The 12,463-nt window shown below is 52.5% G+C and overlaps 2 protein-coding genes across 2 annotated transcripts; both read right to left on the bottom strand.

Moving 5' to 3' along the window:
• Positions 1 to 764: 764 nt before the first annotated feature.
• On the bottom strand, positions 765 to 4,678 carry AYL99_10794 (pyruvate carboxylase; the record flags this gene model as incomplete). The annotated part of the gene is made up of 3 exons (XM_018842300.1): positions 765 to 2,165; positions 2,416 to 2,471; positions 2,524 to 4,678. 3 exons carry the CDS (start codon positions 4,676 to 4,678, stop codon positions 765 to 767), a joined length of 3,612 nt encoding a protein of 1,203 aa, XP_018688461.1.
• A 1,537-nt stretch (positions 4,679 to 6,215) lies between these two features.
• On the bottom strand, positions 6,216 to 11,728 carry AYL99_10793 (hypothetical protein; the record flags this gene model as incomplete). Its single annotated transcript, XM_018842299.1, has 6 exons — positions 6,216 to 6,572; positions 6,624 to 8,638; positions 8,830 to 11,413; positions 11,468 to 11,494; positions 11,620 to 11,640; positions 11,693 to 11,728. The coding sequence occupies 6 exons, from the start codon at positions 11,726 to 11,728 to the stop codon at positions 6,216 to 6,218; spliced, it is 5,040 nt and encodes a 1,679-aa protein (XP_018688460.1).
• Between the last annotated feature and the right edge of the window lie 735 nt (positions 11,729 to 12,463).

The following is a 12,463-nucleotide window of genomic DNA, read 5'->3' as shown; positions in this document are numbered from 1 at the left end:
GCTCTACCCGGATCCAGCTCGGCCAACCAGCCAGCCAGCAGCTGTGTCTCGGCCGATCGAACCACCTGAGCGGTGGTAAAGCAGGGACCCTCGCCCGACTCGCGTGCCATGTTCCTAGCTTTGGCGGGCACCCTCCCCTCCCCTTTTCCCCCAGAGAGAACAAATAGAAACAAGAGGTCACTCGTTCAGAGACGCAGTGCTAGGGCACTAGGTCTCCTGGGGCAGCATGTTGTTCAAAGAGCCATCCTGGTGGCCAAGCTAGCCTAGTAGCCTCACTAGCCATGCTATATCTCCCAATAGAAGCACTGGAATTGCAATCTGGGGGCCTTGGTGGAGGATTGTACCCCGCGCACAATCATGCAGCCGAGTGGATTCAACCTGAACATGGTCAGCACCCGTCGAGGCCCGGAGCCCTGTCGTGGCCGCTTGAGGTCATGGTACAAACCTATTGCGACAGAGCTACGAGAGGGCAAAAAGACCCGACTGCCAGGCATCAGACCAAGACCAAAGGAATACGTCTGGTTGGTGCAGCTCTTTCACATGCTCTCTCACATCTCACAAAAGACCAAAACCTTACCGGTATCGGTATCAGTATACCTCCTCAATTCATAGGCAACTAGGGAATCATAATAATAATACGGCCCAATTCAGCCTTCGTCTGAGGCGACCAGGAGGGATACTGTCCAGTCTGATCCTCCCTTCTCCCGTATCATAAGCCCCATGGGCAATCCCCCTGTGCAATTTAGTCCCCATCACAAGCCATTTCACGCCTTTGCAATCTTGCAGATCAAATCCGACCCAGCAACCGAATCCCCTTCTTTGACCAGGATTTCCCCAACCTTGCCAGAATGTGGAGCGCTGATAACCATTTCCATCTTCATGGCGCTCAGCACAGCGATCGGGTCGCCCTTCTTGATGTCGTGTCCTTCCTTGGCTCGAACCTCCACCACCACCCCTGACATGGGAGCGCCCACCTGGCTGCTGTCGCCAGGATCAGCCTTGGGCCGGCTCGTGTTCTCCACCGCAGCCTTGTTGTCGTCGATCGTCACCTGTCGAACTTCGCCATTCACCTCGTAGAACACCTCACGTTGGCCGGTAGCTTCCGACAATGGTCCGACAGCCAGTAGCTTCATGATCAGAACCTTGCCCTTTTCAAGCTCCACGTGGAACTCTTCGCCAATCTCTGGCTTGTTCAGGAAGTATTTGGTCGGGAGCACCGACAGATCGCCGTATTTGTCCACAAACTTGCGATAGTCTTCGAACACCTTGGGGTACATCACGTAGCTGGCGATATCCGTCTCAGCAGTCGTGTTGAACTTCTCCTTGAGCTCCTTCTTGACCTTAGCAAAATCAACAGGCTCGAGATACAGCCCGGGTCTCTTGTCCATCTTTCGTCGACCGCGGAGGACGTCGCTGCGCAGGGGCTCGGGGAATCCACCGTATGGTTGACCCATGTATCCCTCGAAGAATTCCAGCACGGATTCTGGGAAATCCAACTCCTTGGCTTTGGCTTTGACGCCTTCATAGTCCAGCTTATTGGACACCATGAACTGCGCCAAGTCACCCACCACCTTCGAGGTGGGAGTGACTTTGACAATGTCTCCCAGGAGATCATTTGCCTGTTCGTAAGCCTTCTTCGTCTCCAGCCATTGTGCGCCCAACCCAAGTTGGGAGGCTTGGAAAATCAAGTTCGTGAGTTGTCCCCCAGGAATCTCATGTTCGTACACTTCGGGGTCGGGCCCAGTTAATCCAGCTTCGAACGGAGAGTAGAGCAGTCTCAGCTGGGACCAATATTGGTCCAGTGCTCGCACATTGCGCCCATTGAGTCCCGGGTCGTAGTCCGTGCCTTCAAGAGACGCAAGAAGCGCTCCAACACTTGGCTGAGACGTCATGCCTGACATAGAATCCGACGCCGTGTCGACGGCGTCAGCGCCAGCTTCCGCGCAAGCAACGTACGTTGCAACTCCAGTGCCGGCCGAATCGTGAGTATGGACATGGATCGGAAGGTCAGGGTATTTCTTGCGAATGGTCCCGACAAGAAGACGAGCGGCTTTGGGCTTCAGAACACCCGCCATGTCTTTGATTCCGAGAATGTGGGTTCCAATCTTGACAATCTTCTCCACCAAGGACATATAATAATCCAAGTTGTACTTTTTCTTGGGGTTCTATGGAGAAAGTTAGTCAATACCGAAGTCACCCCAGCCAAAAGGATGCAAGTGCAGTAAGAGCAGAAAAGGACAGTCAAGGGACACGTCAGGATGTTTAGGGACTCAAGTCGTTGGCGGCGCAGTACATCTTCCTGTAGAAGATGAGCGCCTAAGAGCTCCAAGCTGCGACTTTGTCGTTGTCTCCTGAGTATAAGAATGATACACCAGGCGGAATTCAACGACGTCGATGGTCGTAGATGCCACATACGACAGATGGAAAGAAGGATAAAGAGTGGGATAGAAGCACGGATAAACTTACGAGCACTATCAAATTGGTCAGTATTGAATCACAATGGGCGAGATGGGGGACTCGTACTGTCACCTGAGTAGCAGATAGCGGCTTCCACAACACCACCAGCTTCTTGTACAGCTCTCATGCCCACCTCCAGTTGGTCAATGTCGTTGAGAGCGTCAAACACTCTGAAGATATCCATGCCGTTCTTCTTGGCCTGCTTGCAGAAATGATAAATAGCGTTGTCAGGGAGCGACTTGTAGGCAACACCGTTGGCTCCACGGAGCAACATCTGGAATGGGATATTGGGCACCAGCTTTCTCATTTTGCGCAGTCGGTCCCATGGGTCCTCATACAAGAATCGCATGGCAACGTCGAACGTGGCTCCACCCCAGCACTCCAATGCCCACGCGTTGTTGAGAGCATGGCTGGTGTGTTTGGCAATGTTGCACAGGTCAACGGTGCGAACTCGTGTGGCCAACAGAGATTGGTGAGCGTCACGCCAGGTAGTGTCCATGAGGAGACATCCCTTGTTCGCTCGAACTGCCTTGGCAAACGCGTCAGGTCCGTCTTTGTCGATGATGGATTTCCACCCCTTTGTGCATGGCTCTTCCACGTTGATCTCTTTGCCTTGCTCGTCAAGGAGCGTGGGCATGATGATGTCGCCCTTGAATTTTGACTCCCCAATCTGGCCCTTGATGCTGCTCCCATTGACCGCAAGATCGCCGAGATACTGAAGGAGCTTCTGAGCCCGATTCTGGCTGCCGATAAGTTTGAACAGCTCGGGAGTGTCGTCAATGAAGGTGGTCCAGCACGTGCCTTCAACGAACGTAGGGTGAGTCAATAGCGAGGCCAGGAAGGGGATGTTGGTCTTCACGCCGCGAATCCGGAATTCGACCAGTGCTCGCAGCATTTTTCGGCGAACGATCTCGTAGGTGGAACCGTGGCAAGTGCATTTGACCAACATGGAATCGTAGTGAGGAGTGATAATCGCTCCAGCAAATCCATTGCCACCGTCGAGACGAACGCCGTTGCCTCCGGCCGATCGGTAGACTTCGATTTTGCCAGTATCCGGAGAGAACCCATGGGAAGGGTCTTCGGTGGTGATACGGCACTGGATGGCGAAGCCGCGGGTTGAAATACGGTCTTGAGTCAAGCCCAGCTGCTCGAGGGATGCACCAGCAGCGATTTGGATCTGAGCAGCGACGATATCAATGCCCGTGATCTCTTCGGTGATGGTGTGTTCGACTTGGATTCTGGGGTTGATTTCGATGAAGTAATATCTGTTTTGCTGATCTACCAAGAACTCTGCAGTGCCTGCATTGCGATAGTTGACGGATTTGGCCAGTTTGACGGCGTCGTTGAGAATGGCGTCCCGGACCTCGGACGGAAGATCTTTGGCCGGAGCCAGTTCCACGACCTTTTGGTGCCGTCTTTGGACGCTGCAGTCTCGCTCGTACAAATGAACAACATTCCCGTGGTTGTCGCCGAGCAGTTGGACTTCAATGTGCTTGGGCTTGTCCAAAAAGCGCTCGACAAAAACTGTACCGTTGCCGAAGGCAGATTTGGCCTCAGAGGTAGCTCGCTCAAACGAATCCTTGAGGCTTTCCTGGTCTCTGACGACTCTCATGCCACGGCCGCCACCACCAAAAGCGGCTTTGATGATGATTGGGAAGCCATACTTGTCGGTAAATGCTTTGACCTCTTCATATTTGGCGACTGGGCCTTCGGTTCCGGGGACGCAGGGTACGTCACATTTCATGGCCAGCCTCCGAGCCGAGACTTTGTCGCCAAGGGCTTCAATGACTTGGTAAGAAGGGCCGACGAAGATAATGCCAGCCTCCTCGACCTTTCGAGCAAACTCGGAGTTCTCGGACAAGAAACCATAGCCTGGGTGAATCATCTGAACGCCGTGGGCAAGAGCGATCTTGATAATCTCCTCTCCGGCCAGGTAGGCACCCACGGGAGTGTACTGTCCCCGCTTGCCTATCATGTATGCTTCGTCCGCCTTTTGTCTGTGCATGCCCAGTCTGTCCTCGTAGCTATAGACAGCCACGGTCTGGAGGGAGAGTTCGTGAGCAGTTCGAAAGATTCTGATAGGAATCTCGCCTCGGTTGGCCACCAGAATCTTCTTGAGCTGCATGATGGACGAGTTGGCCCTCAGCCGCTGGTGGACCGAGTGCTCAAGGTGGTGGGATTGACCATCTTCGTGGTCTGCGTCGGTGCCAGTGGTCGCCATGGTGAAGGGCTGGAGGTTGAAGCCTAGCTGCTGGCAAAGGCCGCTGCTGGCAATGGAGCTCCTTGGAGCTCGAAAGGGACAACAAGAGAGTGGAGGAGAAGCCTGTGGTCGAAAAATCTCAGGAAGGGAGGGGGGTTTCAAATAGTCAATGCAGGGAAGCTGGGGTAGGTAGCTCTAGGAGGGATGTTGTTTTTTTGTTGAATGAAGCGGCGTGGAGCCGGATGACGGGAGTAAAACAATAATTGTTACGTCGATGCCCAGGAGGGAAAGATATGGTTAGGTTCGACCAGTGAATGAGGATCGAAGAGCTCTGGTTTGGCAACCCAGTAGAGATGGTGGTGGGTAGATAAGCAGTTGGAGGGATTGGTGGGATGATTGGAAGAATTGCGGGATGGTTGGAAGAATTGGCAGTGGGGGACAGGGAGGAGTGACTCAAGCTGCAGCAGAAGCACCAGCAGCTTCCTTCCTTTCTTCTTGTTCTTCTTTTTCTTCTCGGTGCCAGCTGACTCTAAGCCGGAAATTTTACTTGTTCGAGCTCGGGCGGGGCAGCAAGAAGCAAGAAGGGGAGAGCTTTATGCCTCCCCGAAGAGCCTCGGATTCCCTGGTTGATGGAGGGGCGGGGAGGGAAGCCACGGTGTAGTTTCGGGTCCCAAGACAACCGATGCTGGCCGATACGGGCAACGGGCTACGGGCACCGGGAGCCGGGGGCGTCTTCAGGCTAGCTAGGCTAGCTGACACTGCCCGCCGCCCCCTAGGCGGCCATTATTCAACCAGATCCCAGCTTGTTGATGTGGGCGATCGTGTGGGGTGGTGATGGCAAAGAGTCACTCACCATCTCGGTCATTTTCTGGCCATCCGCTGAACCAAGGCATCGTCGGACATCTTTCCCTCGTCTACCCAGTCCCTTGGTAAAGCTATGACCGGTCACAAATCCAGTGGTGTCTTCGGTCTGTGTCTTGAAAGGCGGGTCGTCACGGCATCACGTCACGAACACCTTGAGATCGAGCATCGCAGATAAGGCTTTGCTGAACAGCCCACACGAGCCTCACTCTCCCCACATTGCCAAATTCCACTGCAGATAAAGTCGAGAGAAATGAGGACACCAAGGACAGGAATGGACTTAGTCATTGTTGCTCGCTTATCTTCTCCTGCCCATGATCAAACAGAATCCCATTCCTTTTTCCCTCTCCCCAGGATCAATCTCCGGCAACAGTATTCGCACCGCTTTCCGATTTCCGGAGAGTAGGAAAGCAGCCCCGAGCGACACTCTACCTCACTAGCTACATCATACAACATAGAGAACCATAGCCTCGGAAAAGACGTTACAGTAACCTTTCTCCGGCAAACTCACACATTATTTTTAAGTCTGTCTTTTTCTCTCCTTTAGGAACTCGTCTCCGTGCTGAATTCCATACAGGGCTCTTGTCGAGTCCCGATTTCTCCCTGACCTCGGGTGCCCCCTTCATCGCACTCATCTGACCCGGCTGTTCCCGGACCTTTGTCAACTTTCGCCGTTCCAATTCACAAGGCTGCGTCGCTAGAATGCCCGAGGGAACCCGGTTGGTTGAGGCGTGATGCCATTAGTGTGACCATACCCCGTGGGTTGCGGTGCAACGGCCGCGGGCCCTTGCGTCAGCATGAGACGACTCCCGATGATCGGGGTATTGTCGTCGGTCTTTTGTTGACTGGCTTCGCGGGCCTTCCGTTCTTCATTGTCCTTTCGCAACTGCTCAATGGTGGCGGCTTGCTGGCTCATGTAGCTAATCATGAAGGGCATGGTGAAATCGTTAAGTCCATGCCGCCAGGAGATCTCCATCACTGTGTGAAGCGGAATCAGATCGTAGCAGGCATAGAGCATGCCCACGTAACACTCGCGGCTGCCAATGTCGACAAACTAGGACAACGTCAGTATAATGCGTTCTCATCCGGAAGTAGTTCAACTTACGTATCTCAGAAGGTCTTCTACAACTTCAGGCTTGCCAGAAATCGCTGCTGTCTCGATCGCGTCGCGGAACAGCTTGTCTTGTTTGGACAGTGCAATTGACTTCTCCCATCGTTTGTTCTTGCGGTAGATTTGCGCCGCGATTTGTCGGAAGAACACCAAGTCGTGCTTCTCGAGGCGCTGTGCAAGTTCCACCGCGTCATAGTTGTCGTAGTTCTCCACCGAGTCTTTCAAAGTCTTGTAATCCTCTTCTTCGATGAGGAGATCATGGATGGCGTTGTTGACGACGCGCTTGTTCTGGCCTTGTACATTGAGCAAGAAGGGTTTGATGATGGGGATGTTATCCGACTTCTCAAACATACGCACCACCCGGTTGACGTCGATGCGCGGTGTCAGGGCTTGCAACAAATCGGTCAACAAGAGCGGCTGCTCCTGTAGGTAATGGTTCAGAGCGCGATAGTAGATTTCCAAGTTGGCCACTTTCACAATGATGTCCTTGAAGGAGTGATGCTCCCAGGCATCAGCAGCACGCTCCATCATGGCCAATGCAGCGTTGTCCCACTCGTCATAATGGCAGTACAAGAAGATCAGCTCAGGCCAAAGATGCGCCTCTTCGCAGGCTCGAATCATCTTGGGGATATTGATGCGAGACCAGAAGAGCTTGAGATGTTCCATCACTCGATCCGGATGATACTTCGATAGGGCGATGCCCAGCTCGGTGAACATGCCCATATGTGCCCGTTCCAGGCCAAGGCCGGCTTCCAATAAGGAAATGAGTTCCTCAAAGTAACCTTCGCGCTCGTATTGTTTGACAAGATCCTGCAGTTCTTCGGCGTGAACAATGAGGTTGAGGCCACAGATCTGGGCAAGGCGGAATTCCTTCTTGGCGACGCATGCTTCGTTCACTTGCTTCCATACCTTTACACTGTTTGCACGTCGAGCACAATCAACAGCGTTTTGGTATTCACCCAAGTGTACAAGAGTAGTGGCAAGTTTGGCCCAGTTGGAAACACTGGTGAAGAAGATTTTGGCAGCTTGGTGGTAGCCTTCTTCATAAGCTTTGTCTCCAGATGCTTCCACATCGGCCACGTTAGCAGTACGCAAGAAGTCTTCGAGTTCGGACAGTTGATCGAGACGAGCATAGCAAAAGGCGAGGGCAGTATCGATTGCTGGTTCGCGCATCGTCTTCCTGGCCATTTTCAGGAATTTGACGAGATCTTCATCCTTGCCGGCATGAGTAGCGGTCTCAATGACCTCGTTGTAGTTGCTAGGATCTTGAGCTTTAATGTACGACTCGATGGCATCGCTGACTCTCAAGCCGTCCAGTTCGGCTTTGGCAACCTTGCTCCAGACCTCAGGCAGATCCACCTTCTCTGCATATTCTTGAGCGCGGTCGATACTAACGATGTGATCGACAAGAACATTAGCAGCCGAGATGTGGTCGTTCGTCTTCACGTATATCTCTAGAGCTTCCTCGTAAAGACCTTGCTGGATACACATATTGGCTATTTCTTCAGTGTTGAATTCATTCAGGCGCTGAATGTAGTCCATAAGGCGACCCTTGTCCGCCTTCGCAGCTGTGAGCATCAGCAAGTTCTGTAGACTGCTGTTCTCGCTGAAAGGCGAAGGCTCGAGAATGATCTTTTCGAGCAGTTCGATGAGTTCAGCAGGCAGGTCGGCGTCCAAGAAAGCTTTCACTGCAACAGATACCTTGTCAGGTTCTGAGCTCTCCGGCACGGCCGTGGCGATGACCTGGTCGATGAGGGATCTCCGATGGGCGTTATTTTGCGCCAGAACGAAACCCCATATCTCAGGATCGGCGCGCTCTAGAAGATAACGCGCTTGAGCTCGGAACATCGAGTTCTCGTTGGTGATGTTGATGAGCTCAATGTCATTCTGGCCCTTGCGGTACGCAATATATGCCAAGTTGGGATCCCGCTTCTCGCAGTATTTACCGACTGTCAGAGTGTCGTACAGGTCATTTTCCTTGAGGAACTTCTCAGGGTTATTGTTGCTGTCTATTCAACGTGTTAGCAAAGGTACCACCAATGAGACACGAAACGAAGGAGGTTTACGGCGCCAAAGCAGCTGAGCTGGCCACTTTGGCCTTGGAGACATGCTTCTCCGGATGCCTGTGCCTGTCGAGGGCGGAACTCCGTGGACCAAATATCGGCAAAGGGTGTTGAAGAAAGTAAAAGTGGCAACTGACCTATGTAGATTTTCGCCAGGGCGTTATAAAGAGCTGGTTGCTGAATGCCCGCTGCCAATGTGGATTCAAGGAAAGGCAGCAAAATCTTCAGACGATTCTGAGTCTCGACTTCGCTGACTAACTCGTCGATGGGGACAGCCGAAGGGTCGACCGATGACAACAAGCTCTTGATGACCGATTCTTCACAATCAAGGGCAAGCAATGCTCCGACAACTGCCGGGGTCCGTGCGGGATTGACTCGTTGAACATACACTTCGATGGACTTGTATTGCTGATTCCGGTAAAGGTAGTTGACCAGATCCTTGACGAAGTTGAACCGATCGCAGACGATAATCAGGGGAAGCTGCTCAGCTAACCGAGCCTCGATGAGATAATTCTTTACACGTTCCGGATTGTAATGATTGTTCTCCCGGCATATTCTTTCGACTTCCTGGAATTGGCCCATAGTAACGGCGGCCTCGAGGTACTTGTACACTACTTCTCCGTCGTCGCTCAGATTGACGATGCTGCCGAGATAGTAGTAGAGACCTTCGGCAGTGCGGTGCTTTTCGAACAATGCAATCAAGCGGCTCGCTCCGAGAAGGTCGGAGAACTTGGTAGCAATTTGGATCACGGCCGCCAAGTTTTGTCGAATGTTGGCCTTGAGCATCTCATCCATGCAGTCCAGCGACTGTTCGACTGACATGCGGCCGAAATATTGTTGAAGCCATTCAGGATTGAGCTTATCGGTTTGGACAATTATTCGCTTGATGGAAGCTGGGTCGTCTGTATTTTCAAGGGCGCGTTGCAACAGACCTGCCTGTTCGCAAAGTCGGGCAATTCTGGGTTTGTCATAGTAGGAGAACATCTCGTTGCCAAGGATAGCATCTGCAACCTGTGGGGCGTTGAGGAGATTCATTTCCAATAGTCGAGTCTGCAAGTGGCCTTGTTCGGGACGGTTCTCTTTTAGAGCGTCGAGCAGGAACGCGGTCGCTTGCTGAACCATATTCTGGGACATGAAAATGTCAACAACTCTGTCGATATCGACCAGCGGGCCAGCCTCGTTATTGGCGAGTTGAGTAGCAAACTCGGCACCTTTCTCCGGGTTTGCACGAACGATGTGTTGCAACAAGCTGGTGAAGTCTGGTTGGTATCCGACCTCACGTGCATAGGGAAGGATCTCCTCGAATCGGCCGGTTTCTGCCAACGCTGCAACAACCTTTGGCGGAACATTAGACTCGCGATAGATCCTCAGAGCAAGTTCAAGATCGTGCAGTCGGACGATATCACCAAGCTCTTCTGAGGACTCTAATTTTCCCTCACTCATCCACTTGTCGAGGAGGTTCTTACGGTTTTGTGCAAGAACCGGCTTTATCAGTTCTACGCTCTCGTACTTGTTCAGCTTGCCTTTGTCGAGGAGTTTGCCAAAGTACTGCAAAATGACAGAAAGCTGCCCGGCTTGCTGAGGCGCACTCTTGAACCGATTGATCGTCTCCGGCGTCCTCAAAAACCCACGTGGAGAGTTCGCCGCAACTTCGGCAGCTTCCGAGTAGTTGCCCTGGGCAAAGAGAGTTTCGAATTGCTGCTGGTAAAGGTTGTCGGCACCTGGCAAGCCAGCTCTCGCGGCTAGCTTCACAGCCAGGCCCGCATTGGCAGGGTTCTGGAGCAGATATGGGATGATTGTGTTCTCGTCAACGCTAACCGAGAGAACCTGACCTTTTCGGTTGATTCCAACAATGCCGGCGGATTCAGAGTCGGGCGTTGTGATGAAGATTGTCTCACTCGAAATACGATTCATGAAGATGCACGTGGCTGTTTCAAGATCGTACAAATGAATGAAGCCGTACTTGGTGACCATGTATATGATGCTGTACTTCTCGGAGATTTGCATGGCAACAGGGAAGTCGTTGACAGCCTCGTCGGGGAAGTAGACATCGACTGCCTTCTTCACCCATCGCGCGTTGTTCTCGTTGTGATCGATCTCCACAACATGGAGCTTGCCTTGGCCAGCAGCATTTCGGACCGCGAAGGTGAAAAGTTTGTAAGGGGCAGGATTGCCCTCTGCATGGAAGGTGCCAAAGGCAGCAGCATGACCCTCGATAGGTTGCGAGATCCCACGATTACGCGAGTACAGCTGCATTGTACCGGCAACTCGTCCCTCTCTTTGTGAAATACCAACTATCACCATCCATTGTTCATCATCGTTGACGCGATAGTTGATGATCTGGCATCCACTCAGGTTGGCATTTCGCTCGAACATTTTCACGGGAGCAGACTGGGTAGGGTCGAACACGTCCCAGTGGTAGACGGAGGTATCGGTAACCAATCCCAGGCTTCTTTCGCTGTACCACTTCCAGAAAACAACATCCTCGTTCATGATTGTAGATTTCAGCTTGGCCTTGGCCGCGAGGTCGAAGACTTGGATTGTTCTGCCCTGCGCTTTGAGGGCAAGGATCTCGCGGTTGAAGTGCATGATGGCGCTGTCGGCGCTGATGGCGCGTTTGATGACTTCATTGTTGTTCTTGAGATTTACAATTATGACTTGAGGTTTGTCCTGCTCATTAACTTTCTGCCGTACGCAGACATAGTGATCGGATTCTAGTGTCTAGGAAGACATGTCAGCACCGGCTTGAGTGGAAAGATTGGGGCATATACTCACACAGGTATTGAAGGATATAGAGGTTGGCTGGAAGGTGAGAAGATATGTCAGTAGATGTTCTACATGTGAGGAAGGAGAAATGATCGATCAGGTCGCGCATATGCCGGCACTCAGGTCGAACTGCGCCTACGACTCAAGGAGCGTGCCCTTACCGCGATGTCAAGATTCGTCAACTATGAGAAGTCAGCCAGGGATTAGCACCAGTTTCAAATGCTAACAACAGACCTGAACCAGTTCAGTGAACCGAATGGGAAGCGCCATGATTGCGACCGGCCTCCTTGCGGCCTCATGCACTTTTGGGGGAAGTAATTGATCGCTCGCTGGATGGCCGACAAAGTGATTGCAAAATCCACGAACTCAAAGGAGTGTAGAAAGAAGAGGTTAGAGGGATGAGGATGGGAACAAGACCACGAGAAATGTGGCGTGGAGGGTGGAAGAAGGAAACTGAAGGGCAATTGATTCAATTGTTGATGAGCTCCTGGAAAGTAGAGACACCTTTTGAGAAAGTGAGCGGATCTTCTGGAGTCGCAAGCCAGAAGCAGAAAGGTCCGAGCTGGTGGCTTGGGCCAGTTGTTGATTCGTCAAACGGCAGGGTGCCTGCCGGCGTGTAACCTTAGGGGCGCCTTTATCACGTGGCAACGCCTAATTGTGAGCTGCTGCACATGGCGCATGCCCATGCTTGACCACCCAAACGCGCTTTCGTCATTACCCAGGTCTTCACGATTAACTATTTTCCCTGAGCTCTGAACCTTCGTTCACTGCAGCGTCGCTCCCAGCTCCAGATCCTCCTTTGTCCACCACATTCATCCCTAAGGAATGATCTCACGTACACTGAATACTTCCCTGACCAGACATCTATTGTCGCCGCCTTTTGGTGTCCGATATTTAATACCCTGCGTCCGTTACTATTCAGCGACGCCACCACCACCCACATCCACCGTCAAACCCGCCTCAACACCAAGCCCCGTGAGCAAACATCGACCAGGCGGCCAAGGC

This window comes from Fonsecaea erecta, assembly GCF_001651985.1.
Source record: "Fonsecaea erecta strain CBS 125763 chromosome Unknown Scaff12, whole genome shotgun sequence".
Taxonomy (NCBI): Eukaryota; Fungi; Ascomycota; class Eurotiomycetes; order Chaetothyriales; family Herpotrichiellaceae; genus Fonsecaea; species Fonsecaea erecta.
The sequence above is the reverse complement of the archived record's forward strand: the minus strand, read 5'-3'. Positions and strand labels throughout refer to the sequence as shown.